This window comes from Oryzias melastigma, linkage group LG17 (genome assembly GCF_002922805.2).
Source record: "Oryzias melastigma strain HK-1 linkage group LG17, ASM292280v2, whole genome shotgun sequence".
NCBI classification, from domain to species: domain Eukaryota; kingdom Metazoa; phylum Chordata; class Actinopteri; order Beloniformes; family Adrianichthyidae; genus Oryzias; species Oryzias melastigma.
In genome coordinates, this window is record NC_050528.1 from 8949756 (window position 1) to 8972079 (window position 22324).

A 22324-nucleotide genomic window follows, 5' to 3' on the forward strand; every position below is an offset into this window, starting at 1 on the left:
AGCCAAAACCACAAGTCATCTCCAGCATTGGAGCAGCAACACTGAGAAATTAAATGCCAGACATGTTAAGTGAATAATTAATAAAATGTGCATCGCTCCACTTTACTTTAGCACTGTGGTGGGATAAGAAGCAGCACTGACAGCTGCCAGTGGCTTAATGCACATCACATATCTGTGTTTTAGCCGACACAAGGTGACACAGAGATACCGGCTGGGGAAAAGAAGCCTTGAAGTGATCTTAGTTAAGCCTTTGTGTGTCTACTCGCAACTAAAGCGAGGGCTATTTAATGAGTTATGATCAGACGAGTACCGTCTATTGAGACTTCATTTAGGTTGTTTCCCTCCCCCGCCGAAGGGGCAACATTTACTAAATCTCTGAAGGTGGTTTCTAGGCAGTGTGCTCTGGATCCCCAAACTCACCGAGAGTGAGATCAAATCCATTTCAAAGAGAAATGACATAATGTGAACAGACACGCTGCATAAGAATGCAGTTTCGTTGGTTGTTTTGTGTGTACCAGGGATACATGGTTCATGGTGCTTTTCTTTAAGTAATTTAGGACATTTTTTTTTAAAACTAGTGCTGTCATGTGATTAATTTTTTGTCAGATTAATTAATCGGGACCTGTTATTAATTAATCGAATTAATCAATTTTAATCGCAATGATTTTTAAGCTAATAACTGCTGTTAAAAGCCTTATTTTTAGGTATTTTATTGAGGTTTGTGACATTGTGGCGCTGTAAAAGATCAAAATAAAACTAAAAAGTTTGCCTTATTATTATTAGACTTCCAGCCTTTACTTTGGCGCCACAGAGGGGTCCTCTTTTTTAAATCATGAACAAAATTTTAAAATCAACAAAAAAACCATCAGGTCCAGAGTGCTCTGATTGACAACACAAAACACTTTTCTGAGCAATCCAAAAAATACTGACCACAAACTTCCAATTAATACCGTAATTGAAATGTTGATAAACCTTATTCCCCACTTTACCACAACATTAAGACAATAGAAAAGACATAAGTGATTTTTATAGTTTCCTTTAACTTATTTGGGTGAATTTGATCATCTTCAAGACTGAGATGACGCAGAAAAGAAATAGAGGAGAGAACCTAAGAAGGAAGAATTGAAACACTGCAGAGGATTTGAAACTATTTAGACTTTGGAATTTATTATTTTTTTAAGTAAATATTAGCTTCAACATCTAGACAAAAACGAGGACAAAGAGGTGAATTTTTCTCTAAAAATATGCTTTTTTTTTCTAAACGTCTCATGATGATCTCCTAGCAAAGTGCTGTTCAAGCGTGCCTTGCTCTCAAGCTGTTGCCATGACAACGCGAGACACAACATATTAAACAGTTCGCTTTTGTTTAAAAAAAAAAAAAGGAAACTTAAAAATAAAACAAAATAACTATTAAAGAACTATAAAGTTCTAATGATTTCTTTAATGATCCTAGTATGAGTGGGATAAAATGTTCCTCCAGGTGTGCATAATACAGAATTAACCATCCGACACAAAAATTAGATTAATGTGATAAAAAATATAATGCACTGAACTTAATTAATTGCGATTAACGCAATAATTTGACAGTCCTATTTGAAACACTCAATGTTATGAACCCCTGTGTTATTGATCAAATAATAAATCAAGTGTCTACTGTCATGGCTGACAAACCTGCAGGTAGGTGGGGAAAGCCTCCTCGAGTTTGGTCTTTTTCTTCCGGTACCGTTTCTTAATCTTTTCTGGAACTTCTGGTCCGGGTGGAACTTCATCTACAGGAGTATCTGGCTGCGCCTCTGCCCAACCTAGAAAAAAATAACCAAACTTTAGAATTAGCTCAGTTTTTTTTACATTAATAAAGGAACCTGGATTAGGTCCATTCAGGTGCAGACCTTCATCTTTTCCGATGAGGTTCTCTGACATGGAGCCAGACGAGTCCTTTCTGCAAAGAGAGCGCTTGGCCTTTCCCGGTCCTTGTCCGGGACGGCTCCTCTGACGAACCATGAACCCGCCAATGCCTTGTAAATTGCAAAAATATATCCTCTCAATCAACATATTGCTAATGAAGTTACATTTAAAGATTTGATTGTATTGAGGCTTGAAAACGAGGCCTCCATTTCAGAAGCCATGAGATGGCGGTGCTTTCCTACAGTTCTAACGCCGGCCAACTACTGCACCATTTTACGCTCCAGAAGAGCTGTCTCCTCCTATCAGGTGCCCTACCCGGCCGGTACGGTTTCCTCTTCCTCTTCTTGCCGCCGTCGCCCCCCTTGGAGTCATCCTCCATTGGCTCACGCTCAAGGCTGGAATCAGACTTTGCGTCACAATCGAGGAGCTCCGCCTCTGTGAGCAGGAGAGGGAAAGTGATGATGAGTGACAGAGCCGCCGCTAAGAACACCTCAGAAAAACTCTTTGGAATAGCAGCAGGGTCACCGTTTGATGGGGTAAAAATTAACCTGACAGAAATTAAGTCCAACTTCAAGGCGTAGCCAACGTTCAAAAACAAACTAACAAAAACGATCTGCATTCTGACGAACCTCGGTGGTCCTCCATGTCTTCATCCCGGGAGAGTTCTGAGAGAGAGTCCATGGGAGGCTGAAGCACCGACACGCTGTTCTGGTTAATGATTTTCAGCTTCAACTTAGGTTTGGCTTTCCGCCGTCTTGAAGCAGCAGCAGATAAGCTCTGAAGCTGACAGAGTCCTGACTCTGTTAAACAAACACCATCCTGGGTGTATGTCCTCGACAAATCTGCAAAGCAATAAACCAAAGTTTAAAAAACAAACAAACAGCATCATCGTTAAAGTTAAATCAGTATTCTATGCAAAAATGAAGATGTTTAATTGATGTAGAATGGTACAAACACTTCAATTTGTTTAAAAGAAACTCCAAATATATTTTTAATCTATTGTAAAATAGTTCCCAGTATTTTTTTATTATAATTAAGCTGTATTAAGCCAAAATCTGTTGTTTTCTATGACATACAGTAGTTTCTGCAAAGCAGCAGCAGTTCATCAGAAATTTCTATCTGATATGTGGGCGGAGCAATTGGCCCAGAGTAACCCCGCCCTCCGCCGTCGCCTATCAGCCCCTCATACCCCCAACATCACATTACTGGTGCAACAAAAATGGCGAGCAATAATAGAGCTAACCAGCTGTACAGTTTTTGGGTGAGAAAAACTAAAGTGGACATGGATCTAGTCGACAATAAATGTGTTTATCAGAATGGAGCAGAGTAGGGAGCTTGAAGTCCGCCCAAAGTATTTTCTACATAACAAATACAATTTTTTGGTCTGCTCCTGATACATTTTGATTTGAATAAAGAAATACTTAAAAATGTTATTGTTATTATCATCAAAAAAAAGTCAAGTAAAAACATCAAAAACATGATTTTCACCAGAGTGGTTCAATACATTTTGCTGTTAATTAAAAGCATTCTTGAACTTACCGATTTCTCTAGCCTTTGTTATGTACGGTGTCACAACGAGTGGCTCAGTGGTGTCTCTGGGTTTGGTCACAACTGGAGGAGCATCAAGGGGATGACAACAAATTAACAACCAAAAATGTGTTGAATGTCAGTTAATAGAAACTAAAAAACAACAAAAAAAAGAAAAAAATTAAACATGTTTTAACCTTTAGTGGTCTTCAAAGTTTGACATATGGTGCAGTCAAAGCCGTTTTCTGCAGCTTTTTCTAGATCGTCCTCCGAGTGCAGCCCCTGACAGGAGGCGTGAAACCATCTGTGGATCGGAGAACACGTTTATTTATGTAGAGATTATTGCAGAGAATCAGCAGAAATCTGTTCTCCTGAGCTGACAATGTTGTAAAAACACTGCAAACCTGTCGCACTGGCGGCACTGAACGATAACGGTGCCTTCGCTGTAGTCAACCAGGCAGATTGGACACGTGGACAGGCTGGCACAGGGCGCACACTGGGTGTAATTATTCTGCCACTCGCACCTTAGGCCAGGAGTGGTGGCGCCACACTGAGTGCAGGACACACACCTGGAGATAAATGGGAAGAGACTTTAAAAGAAACCGTACAAGAATAACAAAACAAAAAAATAGTTTTAAAAGAGACAAAAGTTCTACCTTAAAACCTACAGACGTCCTCTATCTGTAGCTACAAAGTTATTCATTTTGCTCAACCTCTTCTAATTGCTAATTACTCCATTCGATAGTAGAGCCGTGTGAATAAACCCTTCTGATTGAAATAATGGATTGAAGTGGATTTGAGACGAGTTACTCACCACTTGCACTTCCAGCTGTCCTTGGGAACATTCTGCAGTGGAGGGTCCAGGCAGTAGGTGTGATAGCTGATGTCACAGTCATCACACAGCAGCAAGCGGCCCGGATCTGTGGCTTGGCCACAAGCTTCGCACACCGTACACTCCAAACAGCGCCAGCCTTTACTTAGCACCACCTTGTTGATCTGGAATTTTGAGTATTTGGAGGTTTTTTAATTTTTAAATTCATTTGAAGTGCATTCATTTCTACAAACTCTCTTTACCTTTATGCCAACACAGAAGGGATGATAGCACTGGCCGCACTGAGCGCAGGCCAGAAGACGACCCTCTGCACCGAGGCCGAAACTCCCACACACCACACACATGTCCTGAACAGAACAAATCAATTATGAGCAGAATGTTTCAGCACAGCAGATTCCTGCTATGAAAATATTTGAAGGTTCGAGTTTGATAAGGTTTTTTATTTTTTAGAATTAATGAACAAATGTCAGTAGATTTCATGTGTACGACACAAACCAGTTACAGACAAATGAATAGTAAATGTTCCCACATAGATCATAGCAACAGATGTGAACAATACTTTGATTTACAGCAGATACATTCAGATTTCTGTCATATCTATCAAAGGCGTCCTATTCAGCTATGTGGGAGTGGCTACGGATGAAGCTGTGGATCCAGCAATTCAGCATTACATGCTCAACGTTTGATAATCTGTGTGATGCTGCGGGACCTCTCGTTAGCGTGGTATCCGGTTGTTGGTCATGTGACTTATTTAAAAGTGTTTCCATTGCAGTTTTACGAAACATGTCCATTTCGATACGCCTCAAGAACTACCTCCTCCAAGCGCAAAAATTTTTTCCAATAAAGGAGAACTTTTTTAAAATTAAATTTTGGAATTTATTATCTTTAATCCGATTTGTGCAATTTCATATTCAAGGCAAATGCAGCTCAAAACAAAACAGATAATGGTCTAAAACATTTAGACCAGGATGTTATGATGATTTCATTTCTAAAAAAGACAACAAAAAACAGAAAAACTCAAATTTTTTGGGTACTATATGTTAGAGAGCAAAAAGTATTTAATTTTTTTTATATTTTTAGAGAGTAAAAACAACTTAAGCCCCCAAAAATTGACACCAGTCAGTATTTTTAATTTTAAAAATAATTTGTGTCTGCAGTAAACTCCCTTGAATTTTCATCTTTGTAAAACCAAAAACCAAAAGTAAATGTAAAATAAAGCTAAAACAACTGAGTGCAGGAAAAACTCACCTGTTTCAGAGTAAAACTGTCATTGCTGGAAAAAATGACGACTGTATTATGCATCGCGTTTTCCTCCTCTTCCTTGACAGGGTACTGAATTTCGAATGTTGTCAGCTGTACATCAGAAGATAAAATACACAAAAACCATCAAGTATTTTGTCAACAAATCTAGAAAATCTTATCATTGAAATCCATTGTTTTTGATGTTGCATATCAAATTATTGTGGTTGTGTGTAGCAAAGGGGAGAAAATAAATATTAAATACACAGAGGCGATAGAATTCTATATTCCTACCCCGGGGTTGATGCCGGAGCTGACTCCATTCTTCCCTCTGGCTCTCCCGCGCCCAGCTCGACCCGACAGACCAGCCCCTCTCGGCCGCCTCCTTCCAGGGAAGCCTGAACCTCGACCCTGCGGACGAAAGATCCGACATTCAGACCGGGAATATTTTCCATCCTGGTTCTTACAAAAACAGACGCAAGCCACGACTAAATCCAAGTCAGTTTTTCTGACACGAGTGTTCTACAAATGAAAAAGTTAGTTAAAAAAAAAAAAAAAAATCACTATAGTTTTAAATTTTTTAAAATTATTAATAGGATTTTTTTTTTATTAAATATTAAAAAAAAGGTTATCCAGAATGGCTGCCCCCCAATTGGAGAGTGAATGGGTAAATGAGAAGCGCTTCAAGTAAGAGTTGGTATGAAAAGACCATTTTCTTTTTTACTGTTAATTTTTCACCATTTTGTAAAGATTTTTTTTTACATTTCAAATTCGATGGTTGTGACCACCAGATTCCTGTTTCTCTAGCCTTTGTTCAAGTTTAATATATATATATATATATAATAACTGAAACTCACATGACAACCATTGAGTCACATAATAATGAGTGACAAAAGCCAATATCCAAAAATGGCCAATAAGTAGCAAGAGGTTTCCCAATCTTTGACCAAAAAAAAAGGTCAAATACAAGTATTTTCTACATTCTGATGGTTTCTTTTTTGCCATTACTTGTGTGTATTGTGAGGACAGCACATGAATGTTTTCACAATGGCAGAAGAAACTGACAGCAGTATGTTTTTGTACATTTTGTTTAACTCTGAACACAGGCTGAGCTGTAGACAATGTGCACCAGTTTGCATGCAAACTGTCCACTTCCAGTGAGCAACAAGCCTTGATCAGAGACACGAGGAGGAGAATTTTGTTTGTTCCAGTGAACATGTCAATCATGTGAGGCTAAAAACAACGATGCAGCGTTGCAATGGCTCTGGGATGCAAGTACATTTTTGGTCAGAAGAACTCAGACGGTACAATTTCACAGGGATGTGAACTAAAGAAAACCGGCTTGGAAAAATAACTACTTATTGGGCCAACGTGGTCATTAGGTAAAAAACTTATACTATAGACCCACTTTGATCATCCTTTAAGCTTTTTTCAAAGTGTTCCCAGCGGTCGTTTATTTATGGTTATGACATTTTTAGCCAAAATGTGTAAAAAAAAAAAAAAAAAAAAATAGTAGAAAATTCCCCTGTGAGCCCCGCCCCCTTTCCCCTTTTCATTTCCGAGAGCTCGGGGGAGGGGAGCCTGTGGCCCATCTAGCATATTTTCTGTGACAAATACGTTTTTTTTTTTTTCCAAAAGTTCTTTTTTTCATCTGCCCCAAACTCAAAACTATTTGGATAAAGAAATACTCAGAAATGCAATTTTGAGCTTAATTTTCGTCACGAGCGTCTTCCATCATCAGAAAAACGTCACAAGAATATGTTAAAACACCAAAAATATGATCATGACCGAGGTGGGTCTTTACTGGACTTTACTGGGCAGAACTTAAACATCCGTAAAACAAGCACATGGAAGATATTTACCTTTAAAAATTATTTCTGTGTAAAGTTTAATAAAAATACCACAATCCTACACAGATCTGGTGCAGGAAGCAGCAAACAAACCACAACAGGTCACGTCAAAAAGTAACACAGGTGGTGCGGGTGGGTTTTTATCTGGTTTGAGACTTTTAAAAATCACAGGTGTACAAACACTTTAGCTTTCCCTGATCAACTTATCTGCCTAAAGGATTTCATTTTAAGGCCTTTGCATGACTTGATCAGGAAAACACGGGTCTTTTAAACAGGATCTCTGCCATTTTTAATCGTTTCTGGTCTGTAAACAACCCCAGTTGCATCATAGGCTTGGATGGTACATATAATGACAATTTTAAAGTTGTTATACTTCCACATAGGGACTAAATAAGCATTTTATCAAAAATGTAGCAAAACATATAAAGAGGAAAAACAGCGATTTGAAATGTGATGTTACCAGGCAGAATACAGTTACTGCAGTTTGTATCAACCTGAATAATGAAAACTCAGCAGAAGTCATGAAACTGAGATGAAACCACATTAAAAGTTCACATACTTTTGCCTACAAATATAAATATTTTTTTTTATTAAAATTAACTGGTAAATAGAGGGATGGAATTAAACAGAATTTTGAAATGGAAAAATGGAAAGAAAAAAAAAAGGTGAGTAAAAAAAATAATTTGCATGAAATACAACATGGAGTCAGAATTTTCAGGTAGATCGCGTCACCAAGTCGTTTGACAAAGTGGCGTTACGGTAGTGTGATGTCATCACTAGTAGCAAGCCCCCGAGCCGATCTTGCAGGTCGTGCACAGGTGGTACTTACACCGCCCAATAAAAATAAATAAATAAATAAATTTGAAAAGCATAATTTGAGCCAGAAATCCTCGCCCGGAACCCCTTGTTTTAAGCTTTCAACCTTTTTTCCCCGTTTCTTCTGTTTTCTTTTAACCTTTTTTTGACAGAGTCCCAGAGAAAAACACGGCATTTCACCGGCTCTGATCAACGATTAACTGATTCACAGTAAAAAAGCAACATTTCGCCGCCCCTTTTTCCAGAGGTAAACGGGTGTAGTTATACAGATTTGAACATCATATTTGTTAATATTGAGTTGAAAGAAATAAAACGATTATCGTTCTCTGTTCCATTTGAAGCTCATCTTGCACATTACACTGTAAGTTACAGTTTATTTGTATTCAAAAGTTTAAAAGCTGATGGTTCTGAAAAGTTCTTAAAATGTAATTTTTGAAAGGGCTTCCTAAAGTTTAGGAATTTTCAGCTTACCCAGCCGGCCAAAGCTGCAAAATTTCCGCTTCTGGCTAGAGATAGTTTCTGGCGCCATCTTGGATGTGACCAGATGCCCGTCGATAGAGTAGCAGTGTGAAACTGGTCGATTGTTCGATGATTTTGGGGGACCTTGCAGATCCTTCTATCAGTCAATTATCGCGCTGCTGCCCTTCCTACCACCACGCGACTTCAAAATATTCCCGAGCTGTCACTGACCGTTTTCAAAAAATCGTCCAGTTACTGTTTAATCTGAACTTTGTCTTAAATCCTCCCAATTTCAAATCCGGCCGCGAAACCACCCGCCAGTTTTGCTAAAAAACTTGGATTTAGGCCGCCCCATAGTGGCATTTTGGGATATGTGGCCGTAGTCTTAAAAAAACCAGAAAGACAAAACAAAAAAAATGTTTTCAAAACCAGACTGATGCCTTATTCTATGGCGCCGTAGGAACATTTCATATCGACGTGGATAGGAACTTGCTTGCTTGTGTAACAGGCCACCTACTGTAGCTTCAACCAGGTAAACCGGCCTGGGACAAATTACCTTTTTTTTTAACTCTTCACCTATGATTAAACAGGAAGTTAAAGAAGCTCTTCAAGTTTGCTTTAGTGGCAGTTGGATTTTAAAATGCTTCACCAGCTGTTAGATAAGGTTAGATCATAAAACTAAATCTCATTTCAGCCTTTTTATTCTGGAATTAGCCAAGTTTCTTTCAATTCTGGAATAATCAAGAGAATTTAAGTTGCATTGGCTGCAGATGGGGTCCTGCTGCCCGGAAACTTCTCGTGAGCCACTGTATTTACCACTCTGATGCTCCAGCCGGGGCTGTATGAAGGCTGCCTGGTCTTTGGGTCCCAACCCTCTGGCTGGTCTGACGACCAGGACAAGGGTGAGCTCACACTGCTATGAGGGCTCCATGCACCCTAAGGTAGGGAAGGATGGGTGAGAAGGTGAGAGAGAGGTAGGGAGGGTGACAAAATGCAGCAACTTAAAAACAAAGCCAGCAAAAAAACCAAAACATACAAAGAAAGATGTTAGAAAAATGTGGTGAGCTTCTAATGAAGTCATTCAGGATTTTTTTGACTTTTGAAAGCAATGGACCCAGAGAGCAGTTGATGCGTCATAAGAAAAGCTTATATTATTATGAATACGTTTGAATTAATTTTATCATGCAGCCACTTTAAGAATCATCAAACCATGAGGCTTTTTCAAAGCAGATGAATGCATGCAGTACTCAGGGCATCATGTCACTTTAAAAGAGTAGTAAAGGAAATCACTAGTTTTTACACAAACATTTGCGCAGGTTGAAACATAAAAAGAATTAAAAAAATACAATTATGAAGTGTCAAAACAAGCACATCAGCCAAGAGAATGTTGAGGTTAAAAAGAAAGCTACTTGGGTAAACATAGCATATCATTGTAAAAACTAGGGGTGTGACAATCAATGAATTAATTAGTCGATTTCTATTCCTACAATCCAACCAAGTCATTGTAGGAAGTCGTTAATTGAATTGACCTTTACCATTATAAAATTGTCACAACATAACAAATCGATTATAATCCATATTGGAAGATATTTGGATTGAGGAACAGCAAGTTTATTTTACTACAACATAAAAAGGACCAGCAGTCATCAAAGCAGACAACACACATGATGGCAGTAAAAAATGATCAACCATCATCACAGTCCAATGTGAATTTCGCAAAGACATTACCATACAGTGTGGTTAATGTTCTGTTTGTATTATTTTGATTTGAAAACCAACTGTATGAAACTAAAATGTTAATGGATTTGCCATTAATTATTGTTTGTTTGTACACATACTTAATTTACACTAGATTATCTCTCAATTAAAACAAGGAATCTGGAAAACTTCCCCTTTACCGTCTAGTACCAGGTATTTATCTCTAAAATCCCACTGCTTGAATTTTTGGCAAAAGGTGTCCTCGATCAACTTTACATCAGTGAATCGGTTTGAATTGGATTATAAAAAAAATATCAGCAACTACAAATTATGATATGAATCGATATTGTAAAATGAATCACTACACCCCTAGTAAAAACTATTTTGTCGTCCTCATGACTATACTTTATTAGGAAATCAGAATTCCAAGAAAAGTGCTTCTCGTTTGATTAAACCAGGCTAATAGATAAAGTAATTCAATTGTAAAAGCAGTACAGTAGTTTCCATGCAATATTTATGTTATTATGTGATAAATGCTTCCTATTAACAGTTGGACTTTGACTATGTAAAAATAACGATTCCAGATTCACTAGAGGTCCAGAGTGACACATCAGAGTAAGCAGAAGATGAAGGAGTATGCCCACAGTGTCCCCTTCTAAATGCATAACCACCGACTATATAAAAGAACTGGACTGAGTGACCCCTCCCACCTCGTATTCCAAACAGGAAGTGCCAGCAGGCTCCAAGAAGCCAAAAACTCAAACTTCAATTGATAAAGGAACAGCTTTTACTCAGTCATATTTATCAGAATAACCATTCTTGCTCTAGTACCTGATTTTAGCATGTTTTTTCATGAAATATTTTCTGTAGTCCAAGTAATTCAAGTTCTAAACCAGCCACCCAGATGCCCGAGCATGTGGCGCTTTCTGGACCCCATATCGAACATTTTCAGATTTTTGTGTAGCCTGCTTTCAAGTGGTAGGGGTGTGGACTTCCAGCAACGCTCATTCCTGACTGGCAAAACTGGTTACCATAGAAACATTGACTCTGACCAACTAGGACCAATCCCTGCTTACTTACGACGTTGGGTTCCAAACATAGCAAGAAAAAAATGGCAGCTGAACTGGCTTTTTCACCATCACAGACTTGGACTTTGCTGATGACATCACATTCACTCTGTCCAGTTCTTACATATGTGCCGAATCCAAATTTTTCCCTACCCCTACGGCTTCACTCTACCCCTCCAATTGTAGGGGCATTTGGAGGGGTAGTGGTGCCCAAGATACATTTTTTAAGGGAACGGGATAGGGACTTTAGGAAGCGAATCTCTTCGCCGGAAGGAAGAGGAGAAAACCATTTCTTCACGTGGGTGTGCTGTGATCTAGAAGTTTACATTTTTATGTAAACAATGACTTCTTGCTTTACCACGACTTTTTAAAGTTATAAAACTCACGTTATGTATTTTCTGAGCGTTGGCGACTATTGATGAAGTCATCAAGGGTTAGTAACGTCTGAATTTGAAGACAGTATTTTTCCAAAACTCTCCATTTGGAGGGCTAAATATAGGGGTAGGGGGAGAATTCAGGTTAGGCCATAGTCAAAGGAGTAGCGTTTTGATTTGGCCTTTTTTAGCAGCTATGTCAACAATGACTGTTCCTTAAAGAACTGTTATTACACAAACTTGACAATACTGAGAAAACAATGTCTATGGCTCACTATGACAACCACCAGTAACAGATCCCAACTCTTTTGAATACCAAAGAAAACCTCTCCAACAGATGAGCGTTCCCAAGAAAACTTCTCAAACAGATAACTGTTCCATCAAGGTTCAAGTCCAAAATCCACAAACTTAGATTTCAAAAATGTCACAGCAAAGCATTCTAAGTAAAATGATAAGTGGTGAACCACAATATTCTACTATTCGTTTCATATTCACTATGCCAATCCCATCTCTAGTGAAGTCATCAAATTAGATTTTTTTCTTCGGACAAACTAATTTCTAACTACAGATTATTCCTTATACTGAGAATCTGGACATTCAACATTTGAAATGACTTGCTTGTCACATTATCAATGTAAATAGATAACGAAGGATCATCCTTGTTAAGATAATGTGGCGACATGTTTTTGAGTTAACATGAATGAGAACAGATTGATGATTATGCGTTGGGTGAAATGGAGCAAATTCCCTCAATTAAAATGAGTCTAAAGCATTTTGGATTATTAAAGATGATTTCTGCAGAAAAGTTTTAGGACTCCAAGAAGATCTGGATCGACATTATGAGGAAAAACAATTAATTGTTCACAGCCATACGGGAAAGAAAATTATTTGCATCATGTTATTCCCCAGAATGAACAATGAAGTGAAACCTCACCAGCAAAAGTTTAAAATATTTTCAAAGATGTCTTAAACTCCAGACACGGCTTAAACTAACCCTGTTACACTCACGAATACATAGCATAGCAAGCTTCAATCCCCTTATGAACCACACGGGCATGAAATAAGATAGAATAAGCTTTTTACCTGTTTGACTCGCGGTCTTCCAGGAGAAAACTTCCTCTTTGTGATGGCTGGCTTTCCCATACCAATTTTTGGGGTAAACGGAACAAGGGTTGTTGTAGGTATCCCACTGCTGCCGTCACCCAGCAAGGGCAGTATCTGGGCCTGGGGGGCCTCTTTGAGAGGGGCCATTCGAGTCAAAGCGGAGGAGTGAGAAGAGGAAACCATTTCAACTAATCTTTCTACAGACGACTTGATTGGCTTCTCCTCCAACGACGAGCTGTTAAATGACAAATTTGGTTTGATTTCCAGTGTAGTGTCCATGTCGGCTGAAGTCCTTGAGGATGAGGGCTTAACAGTCTCTAGGAGGGTTATGTGAAACGGAATCTCAGTTCTTTTCTTCAGCTCAGTCGGGGCAGTTTCCAAGAAAGAAGCCCCTGTTAGATCCACACTTGAAGGCTGGGGTAGTGCGACTTCCATTGTTTGGTCCACATAAGTTACTTGTGTAGTACTCTGTTCTTTGGTGGGTGAAATAATGGCCTTAAAATCCTTTGTGCTAGGGTTAACCATGCCCTCAGAAGGGCAGGCTTCTGTATGTGCTGGTTTGATTTGAAACGATACATCCTGTGCCTCTTTGGCCTCCACAGCCTGGTGGACTGGAAGAGGCTCCTGGCTCTGATTTGATGAAGACACAGGACTTTCTTCAGACAAGAGCAGGATCCCGACTGCTGGTTTAGATTCTGTTAAAAGTACATAAAAAGGGGGAAAAAAGCAATCAGGAAACTGTGGATCTCTCTTGCATTATCAGCACAATTCATGCCCTAAAAAAGGTGAGATGTACAAACCTGGTGGAGATTCTACTGGAATTTCTTTGACAGAAGGTTCAGTGTCCTGCATTTGGACAAAGTCTGTTCCATGAGATGCTGTTTTAAAAAAAGGCACATTAAAAGTAAAGTTAAACAGTTGTTTTCATTTTCCTTGTTTAATATACTTTTGCTTGATGCAGCAATAATAAAGGTTTAAATCAAATAATAATAATTATAAAATAAAACTGCAAATAATAAGTCCATCTTAAATGTAGCATAATCTGCATTTGACACTTTAAACTTAGACCTGATGTTATGTAGTGGAGATGCAATAATAAAGCTTACCCCACGATTTAGTTCAATGGGGTAATGCACTGTTTGCTTTTTTGAGGCATCTTTAATAACAACTACCTTTTAACTACCAGATAACGTAGACAAATAGGACGGCTAACTTCCATAGGACAGAGATAACAAACAACAGGAAACCAACACGGTTCAATTAACAACAAAAGCTTAGATTAGGAGCCACATTATAATGTTAATGTAATGTTTACTACCCTGTTTTTCTATGCAGTTGTATTAATGTGTTCCTCTCCATTTGGGTTCGTATCAAAAACATCAATGGGTTGAATTTGACTCCAATGAATAGAAGCAGTCATTCACAGCTATCAGGAATCCACACTTCCAGCCAATATTCTGCCAGACAGCCCCTGACAGTACAGACAGCCCAGTCTTAAGGAGATGCCCACCATTTCAATCCACAAGTTCCCATGTCACCCTGATCCTGATACACACATGCACCTGCTATGCAACTCTGCCAGGGAAGGGGGTAACCATGACAACCAGCGTCTCAGGATCTGTGTGCTCTGGGCTTATGACTGTGCAGCTTGCAGGTGCTCATCCGGTGCACATGCCAGAAAGTCAATTAGGGAGATGCGCTTGTGACCATTGCTTGCCATCAGCTATTGACCGAGCTGAACTCGCACGGCCATCTATAAATTCTCTCCTTTCTATATCTAGAGCAGAATGAGTCCAAGACTATATTTAAGGTGTAATTAGAATCAAGTCTGGCTTAAAAAAACAACTTAAAATCAAACTTCAAGAGGTGCTAGTCTAATAAAGTGCTTAGCATAAACCCCCCAAAACACTCGATACATCATAAAGCAAAGCGTGGAATCAATTACTTTGTCAATATTCCTGAACAGCAAGCAACCACAAACAAAGAAGAGCATAAATGAAGAGAACCCAGCGGGCATTTTTGTTGAGTACAGTGAGAAATGATCAGCATTCTCTCCAAGGCAGGTTAGCAGACGAGCAATCTGTGACATAGCCACCATCATGTTACTACTATCCATTGTCTAGAGTGAGCTGAGTGGGCAGACGAGAGTGGGGAGTGTTTCAGCCAACGGCATTCCCTTCACAGAATTTTGCTTTTCCCTTTACTGCTGGTGAAGCTCATTTTTAAGGCACACGCAGAGGTTTCAACGCAACACCAGAAGCTCATTAGTAAACAATCGTGCACCAACCCCTGATTAGAGGAACCATAAGTACATCAGGAGTTTCAAGTAATCAGGGGCTGCCCATTTATTATATAAAATTATCAATTTTTGAACTGAATGAATTATTTCATTAAGATATCTTGCAAAATCTGTTAAGAGCTTTGTAATCATTTTGATTATTTCAAGTACTTTTCAATCTCAAAATCTATTTATTTATGTACTTGACATTTTATAAAAAATAATCCTATTTCCATCATTTAAGAGATATCCAGCATCAACTCACATGAAGACATTTTAGTAGGTGGATGAGTGTTATTTTAGAACCTACCAGGCTTCTGGTCTGATGCGGGTAGCTCCGCCTCCTCCTCCTGGACGGTGGCCTGAACAGGCTTTGGATCAGAGTGCAATGGAACAGTAACTAATTCCGGTTTGGGGTCATTGTGCATTTCAGGGGGCAGCTGGTTGCCAGTTTCGGGGTCTGTGTGCTTTTCAGCCAGCTGTAGGCCAGTCTCAGAGTCTGTGTGCATGGAGGCTGGCTGAAGCCTGAGCTCTGGGCCAAGGTCCATATCCTCTGTCTGTAGAGCCTGCTCTGCAGCAGGAGACCTGCAGTTAAAACAAACATAGTCCTCTCTTGGGTTGATTTCTGCTTGGCCGCTGTTCTGACGCTCACACTCCAGGTGTAACCATCTGAATGGAGAGCAAAGGTGTTTGCGGGGATCGGTTATGTATTCTTTTCAAAAGGTGTCCAGAAATGAGATCAAATTACCAACAATCTTACCTCTTACAAGTCTGACAAAACAGTAAGTCTTTGTGATGCTCTGGGTCCAGGATACAAGAACACATCGAGCAGCAGAGAGCAGGATCCTGGTTTTGGAAACAGTTCTCACACAGCAGGCTGTTGTGGTGCCAATGTCCACTGGTTCGTGTTCCACACTGGATGCATACTCTGCAGTTCTGAGGGTACAAAGTGATGGCTTTAAATGACCACATATACGGCAGTTTACTTTAGAAAAGGTCTAGTAATAACTGGCTGACATAATATAGTGTATGATGCTTACATATGCTGGTCAAGAGTTACACAATTAAAGCTATATTCTTGATTAAATGCCTCTTATTTTATGCTAAATATAGGAGATAATATTGACAGCAATATTTCATGATAAAGTTTAGCAAAAGGGGAGTGGCACAACTTAAATTTGACCATTTAAACCATACAGATGTCAGACACCAACGTTCGCATTAGTGCCGTATTTCTAGATTTGAGAAATTCTTCTGTCTAAATCGATGTACTTTAACTTTTCATCAGACGTTTCTGTTGGTGTACCTCAAGGTTCAATATTTGGGCCCCTGTTATTTTCGATGTACATAAATTCTCTCCCAAACTCCTGTGATAATGGTGCATTTTAAATGTACGCCGATGATGCTGTCATTTTTACTCATGCAAAAAATATTCAAGAAGCCTCAGTGAAGTCATAATTCAGTTAAATGGGTGTTTCTATAACACTCATCTACAATTTAATACAAAAAAAGTGTCTGTTTGACGTTTACAAAGAGGCTGTTGGACATCAAGAAATCAGGTGTGTCTGTGGAGGGACACGAACTAGAAACTGCTTACAAATGTAAGTATCTTGGCACTTGAAGTTTCAAAAGCTATGTCAAAATAACTCACCCTAAACAATTTCAAACAAATATAGCTTTTTTTATAACACTTGGCACAGTTAGACAATTCTAGCATTCTATGATTTTTTTTTCACACAATGAAAATTGTGTGTTGGTCGGTGACAGGTGTCAACACTTTTAAAATTACAGAATCGTTTTATTAAAAAATTATTGAAGGTTTACGATTGAAAATGACTTATTTCATTCTTGCAGTTTTTAAAGAAAAAGTATAATTATTAAGTTTGATCATTTTAAGTCTTAGTTTATTGTACAAAGTGTTACAAGGACTCGCCCCACCTCCAATGTCTGATTTTTTCAAGCGAAAAGACTCTCAGTGCTCTTAAGACCAGAGCTGCCTCTACATGTGACTGTGATGTCCCCTACAGAAAAACAGCATTTGGACAAAAGGCTCTTTCTGTGAAGACCAGTATATTTTGGACCAATCTCCCTCCTTTTGTTAGAGAATGTCCAATGTTACAGACTTTCAAAACGCCCCTTAAACAGTGGCTGAAAGTAAACCAGTGCAGAAATCATTGATTTTTAACCCATTAGAACGGCATCTTCCTGTGATGTTTTTCTTTAGATTTTTTTTTTTATTTCTCTCATCTTGTTATCAAATACTTTTATCGTGATCTTATGTCCTACATTTAAAAATCATCTATTGTATTTTCTACTGCTTTTCTTTTCTCTGTATTGTGAGATTCTTTATTCTGTTCACCGTTTTCTTGTGTACCTGCCAGCGGACTACAGATGCAAATTAGCCTCATTACTATAATCTGGTTTATTTACATTTATCACTCTCTGAATAGATTTCTATTAATGTACATTGTCTCTATCAATTAAATAACCTTATGGAACCTATTTTGGAAAGCTAAGGATATTTTATGTCATGATTTTAAGATTCACTCTGATGAAAATTAACATGTTTTTGTGGCACTTTGACAGTGACAATGACAGACATATATTAAGAAAACTAAGATCAAAGTTGCATTTCTGAGTATTCAAATTGTTGTCAATCTGGAGCAGACGAAAACAGCTTATTCATAACACAGAAAATACGATTGGCAAGCCAGAAGCTCCCTGCTCTGAGCTCTCAGCAAAGGCGAGGGGAAGGGGGGCGGGGTTGCCCGATGCCAATAATCTTGCCCACAACTCAGAGAACAATTACTGTTCTGCAGAAACTACTGCATGTCCTAGAAAATGATTTTTTTTTCTTTTATTTCATTTAAAATCTGCATAATCATAATTAAAAGACCACTGTGAACACTAACGAAGCTCAGAAGATGATGGGAGTGGGTCTTTAAGACCAAAAGTAACTGTTAAAATTTTAATCAAATAGCATAAGAAGTCAAATATCTCCCTATGCACAAATTACCATGAATAAAAAATAATCTGAAGTATTTTTATTGGAAATATAAAAATAAACATCAGTTTCACTTAATGATGTTTTAATTAACACACTGAAATCACAAAACGAACACCTTAAAATACAGAAACGTCCAAAAATCTTTTTCCAAATCCCAATGATAGACAGTCTGGACCACTAAGACCGTCCCTACCTTACATCTCCATCCATTTGTGGGAAGAGATTCCATTGCCGGCTGGAGACAGAAGGTGTGGTAGCCTTTGTCACACATATCACAAACCAGCATTTTAGTGTCATCTCCATGGTTCCTATAAGAGAACAAGGTTGTGCAGAGTAAGACTTAGGAGGATTCTTAATATTCCTGTGAAAACAACAGTTTTGCAGAATGCATCTCATATAAATGAAGAAACTCGGATGTGTGACATTTATAAAGACAATTTACTCTTCTCACTGGCACCAATTCTTTTACTCAGCTAAAATATCTGTTGTTTTAATGCGACTTCATAGAATTGTTTTCATTTACATAAATTTGCAAGTGCTGACACACTTTGATCTATAAATTGATTAACCACTCATGCATGTGATGCATAGATTTTTATTATACAGTTCACTTTGCAACACCTCAAGTTAATTTGGGCTACAACGACATTTTAACCTAACAGGTCAAGAAAATAATCTACAAAAGTTTTTACTGTGGGCCTGATCGACGGTAAATAAACTGAAAGATGTTATTATGTGTTTACATTTTTACTATTCTGAGGGGTTTGCTCCTTCTTCCATATCCATTGGCTTATAGGTGTAATTCTTTTTCACTTTTTGTTTGTTTGATTTGGTTGATTTATACATTTTTCACAAGAATAATAATAATAAAAAAGATTGAAATGCTATTTTTTAGTCTAACAATAGTGGTAAGCTAATCAAAACATAAATAAATCAATAAATTAACAACATCCACAGCAGAAAAAAGTACGATATGACAGATGTTCAGGCATCTGTCAAACTCAGTCGCGCAGGAGGTCAAAATTTAAAACATACTTAAGGTTGCGGGCCGAGCAGGATACACATTTATTAAACACTCCAAAGCTAAACTTTTAAAACTTTAAAACTGTAGCTTTCTACATAATTATGAATTAGATATATAGCATTACCTGCAATAATGCTAGTGTAAATGCTATAAGCTGAATTTGGCCAATGGTGAAATGGATAGCTAAAGCTGATAGCCAGCTATAATATTAGCTAATGCTAAATTATCCTAAAAAACTTAAGATATCCAAAACAGCTAGCATGTTGCTGAAAAAAATAGCAAAACTTCAAAATATCTTAAAAACTGGAAAAAAAAAAAACCCTAAACTAGCCAAAACAGCTAGCATGTAGCTGAAATATTAGTGAAACTCCAAAACGACCTAAAAAATCTTAGTAAATGTCAACACAGTCCAAACTGCTAGCAGAATGACAATTTTTAAAACATTAAAAACCGTAACTTTTTAACATAATTATGAATAATAAAACAGCAGGAATATTATTCCAGAATAAATACATTTAAATAACTTTCAATATTTTACTCTCCATAAAAATATATTTTGTCAAAATTATGCAAGTTAGAAATGAGCACAAGATAACATCGGGCTGTTATTACCAATAAAACAAAATGATCTTGAGAGCCGATATTATTACCCAGAGGGCCGGATCCGGCCCCTGGGCCTTGACACATGTAGTTTAGATGATTAAGATTTTTTTTTGCTTCATCTTAATCATGTATTACTTCATGGTGGTGAACATTTTCATATTTTAATTCAATCCAAACAGAGCCCTGGGTTTTTACACTTACAAATTGATTAACTTATATTGTGTACAAATTTCAGCCACTCATTTGCCTATGGTAAAAAAAAAAAAAAAAAAAAAAAGAGGTTACACTTTAAACAAAGGTCGGAGGTTACAATTTTAGGCTTAGGGGTACAACTTTTAGCTAGCTTCTCACAAACCACAGAGGTAAACAAACCAGCGGTAGGAATGCCTGTAAGGGATGCAGAAATTACGTGGGACGACAAATGAAAGACAAAAACGAGCAGAGGAAGTTTTGCTATGGGACTTTTTTTATATTTGTAGGTGGGTGGTTAATGCGACTCACTTGCATGTCTGGCAGACTTTGCACTCAGGGCATTGCCAACCTGCCCTTCTTAGAGGAGTAACAGCCATGTCCAGGCACATCCCATGGTAATGCAGACCACAACTTGTGCAGAAGAGTTGGTCTAGTAGGTCCCCCGGACTGTCGCACAGCACACAATTTACATCATCTACAACTGAGGGACGGAAAATGAAAGGATCAGTGGGGAAATGGACTTTTATGTCTTCAATTTTACTATATTAGAATTAAAAAACATACATTTATGAATTGCCACTTCAATGTGATCTGGGCAGAGGAGCGATAAACTCCTAATATCCTGAAAAGTCCCGGCTGCCCCCGCACAGGGGTAATGGTAGAGTTGAGCACATCCTTCAGCACAGCACTTAATGGATGCTCCAAGGCGCTTACAGTATGCACAGTGCTGTAGAGAAAAAACTCCACGTCAACAATTTAATTGAAAAAAAGAGCCATAAAACATCTTAATCTGTGATCAACATTTTATAAATAACTAATTCTGTTGCGTTTTACCCTCACTGTAGGTTCTCAGCTCAGAAATCAGAACATTTCATGAACTTAAAGCCCCCTAAATAACCTAATAATATTCCTATTTTTCAAGTTTCTCATATAAAAATACAAATTCTGTTCGCCTGTATGACTGACAGGTTGCAAAAATGACCGAGAGCCGTGAGCATCACCTCGGCCTCCACTAGGAGGCATGCTACCATGGGAGCTCAGCCCTGTTGAGTGATGTGACCTTTTCTATTTCACAGCTGAAAGATCCACTCTGCCTTGTCGACCTTTACCAGTCAGCCCAATCCGACTGCTTTTCTATGCTTCACTGAAGCATCTCCGTGTTGCTCACATTCATGGAGCCTCTTTGGGGAGAGGGGATTCGCAAACGACCGTGGCTACATCAATGGATTGAGGCGACAACATTTAGTCAGTTATTAGTCCTTTTTTTAAAGATAGAGAATGATGGCGCACCTGGAAGATTAGTGGGTTCTTTACCTTCATAAAGGACTTGAATTAAAACGAATCCTTAAACTTTCTGCACATAATCTAGATTATCTAGCCAAATATGGCTGGTGGTTATGGTAATAATTTAAAAAGACCAAAAAATAAAAAATAACAATGCTAATTATGTATTGTCGCTGCCTCATTTTCTTTTTGTTTTTATTGTTGACAGCCCTATTTAGCTGCTGTATTACATCGAGAAAATGGTAAATCAATAAGATCTTATAACAGTGGTTAACACCTTGTAATTTGGGGATGGAAGTGACCGACTCACCTTTGTGCTCCCTGAGTCAATGGCTCTGTCCACATTAAGCAGAGATTGTCCCTCACCCTTACAAACACCGTCGGACCACAAGGCACAACTCTCGTGTGCCCAACATTGCCCTGAAATTTCAGATCATAATGACTTTTGATTAAACATGTCAAAATGGATTTTGCATTCAATAAAAATACACAATTTGAGGATTTATTTTGTACCCAAAAAGAGAGTCTTACCTGACTCGAAGAGAGACTGGACTTCAAGATCTTTTGGAAGGCCGACGTAAGAGAGCTCATCCCAGAATCGACTGGCGGGGTCCGGTTCCGCTTTGCAGCTCTCAGACCCACTGAAAGGACAAAAAACATGGTGAAATTATACAAGTAAGAGCATAGACACACAGTATAAGGGAACCAATATGCTTTTTAAAAATCAGGTGAAGGAATAAAACGCAAAGATTTTTGATTGAACAAGAAGTTGATGATTCTTTCATAAAAATCTGTTCAAAATATTTAATTCCCAGTAGCTCAAACTGGGGCTGCACGGTGGCGCAGTGGTTAGCGCTCTTGCCTCACAGCGAGAAGGCCCCGGTTCAAATCCCGGCTGGGACCTTTCTGTGTGGAGTTTGCATGTTCTCCCCGTGCATGCGTGGGTTTTCACCGGGGACTCCGGCTTCCTCCCACCGTCCAAAAACATGCTTCATATGTTAATTGGTGACTCTAAATTGCCCCTAGGTGTGAATGTGAGAGTGGATGTGTGTGATTGAGGCCCTG

At 38.5% G+C, this 22324-nt stretch overlaps 1 protein-coding gene across 8 annotated transcripts in view; it reads right to left on the reverse strand.

Moving 5' to 3' along the window:
* kmt2cb (lysine (K)-specific methyltransferase 2Cb) overlaps positions 1 to 22324 on the reverse strand; it is an 83637-nt gene that overhangs the window by 34964 nt on the left and 26349 nt on the right. For 7 of the 8 annotated variants that reach the window (XM_024274427.2, XM_024274435.2, XM_024274434.2 and 4 more), the window contains exons 7-27: positions 21791 to 21900; positions 21570 to 21679; positions 20540 to 20702; positions 20285 to 20456; positions 18350 to 18464; positions 15910 to 16085; positions 15460 to 15818; positions 13672 to 13749; positions 12851 to 13566; positions 9445 to 9564; positions 5798 to 5914; positions 5513 to 5617; positions 4507 to 4611; positions 4247 to 4428; positions 3837 to 4001; positions 3630 to 3736; positions 3445 to 3516; positions 2535 to 2747; positions 2221 to 2340; positions 1890 to 2015; positions 1672 to 1802 (exon numbers count right to left, since the gene is read on the reverse strand). In XM_024274427.2, coding sequence (XP_024130195.1) covers positions 1672 to 1802; positions 1890 to 2015; positions 2221 to 2340; positions 2535 to 2747; positions 3445 to 3516; positions 3630 to 3736; positions 3837 to 4001; positions 4247 to 4428; positions 4507 to 4611; positions 5513 to 5617; positions 5798 to 5914; positions 9445 to 9564; positions 12851 to 13566; positions 13672 to 13749; positions 15460 to 15818; positions 15910 to 16085; positions 18350 to 18464; positions 20285 to 20456; positions 20540 to 20702; positions 21570 to 21679; positions 21791 to 21900 — 3562 coding nt within the window. The remainder of the gene's footprint in view (positions 1 to 1671; positions 1803 to 1889; positions 2016 to 2220; positions 2341 to 2534; positions 2748 to 3444; positions 3517 to 3629; positions 3737 to 3836; positions 4002 to 4246; positions 4429 to 4506; positions 4612 to 5512; positions 5618 to 5797; positions 5915 to 9444; positions 9565 to 12850; positions 13567 to 13671; positions 13750 to 15459; positions 15819 to 15909; positions 16086 to 18349; positions 18465 to 20284; positions 20457 to 20539; positions 20703 to 21569; positions 21680 to 21790; positions 21901 to 22324) is intronic. The other variant, XM_024274432.2, reaches the window with a different exon arrangement.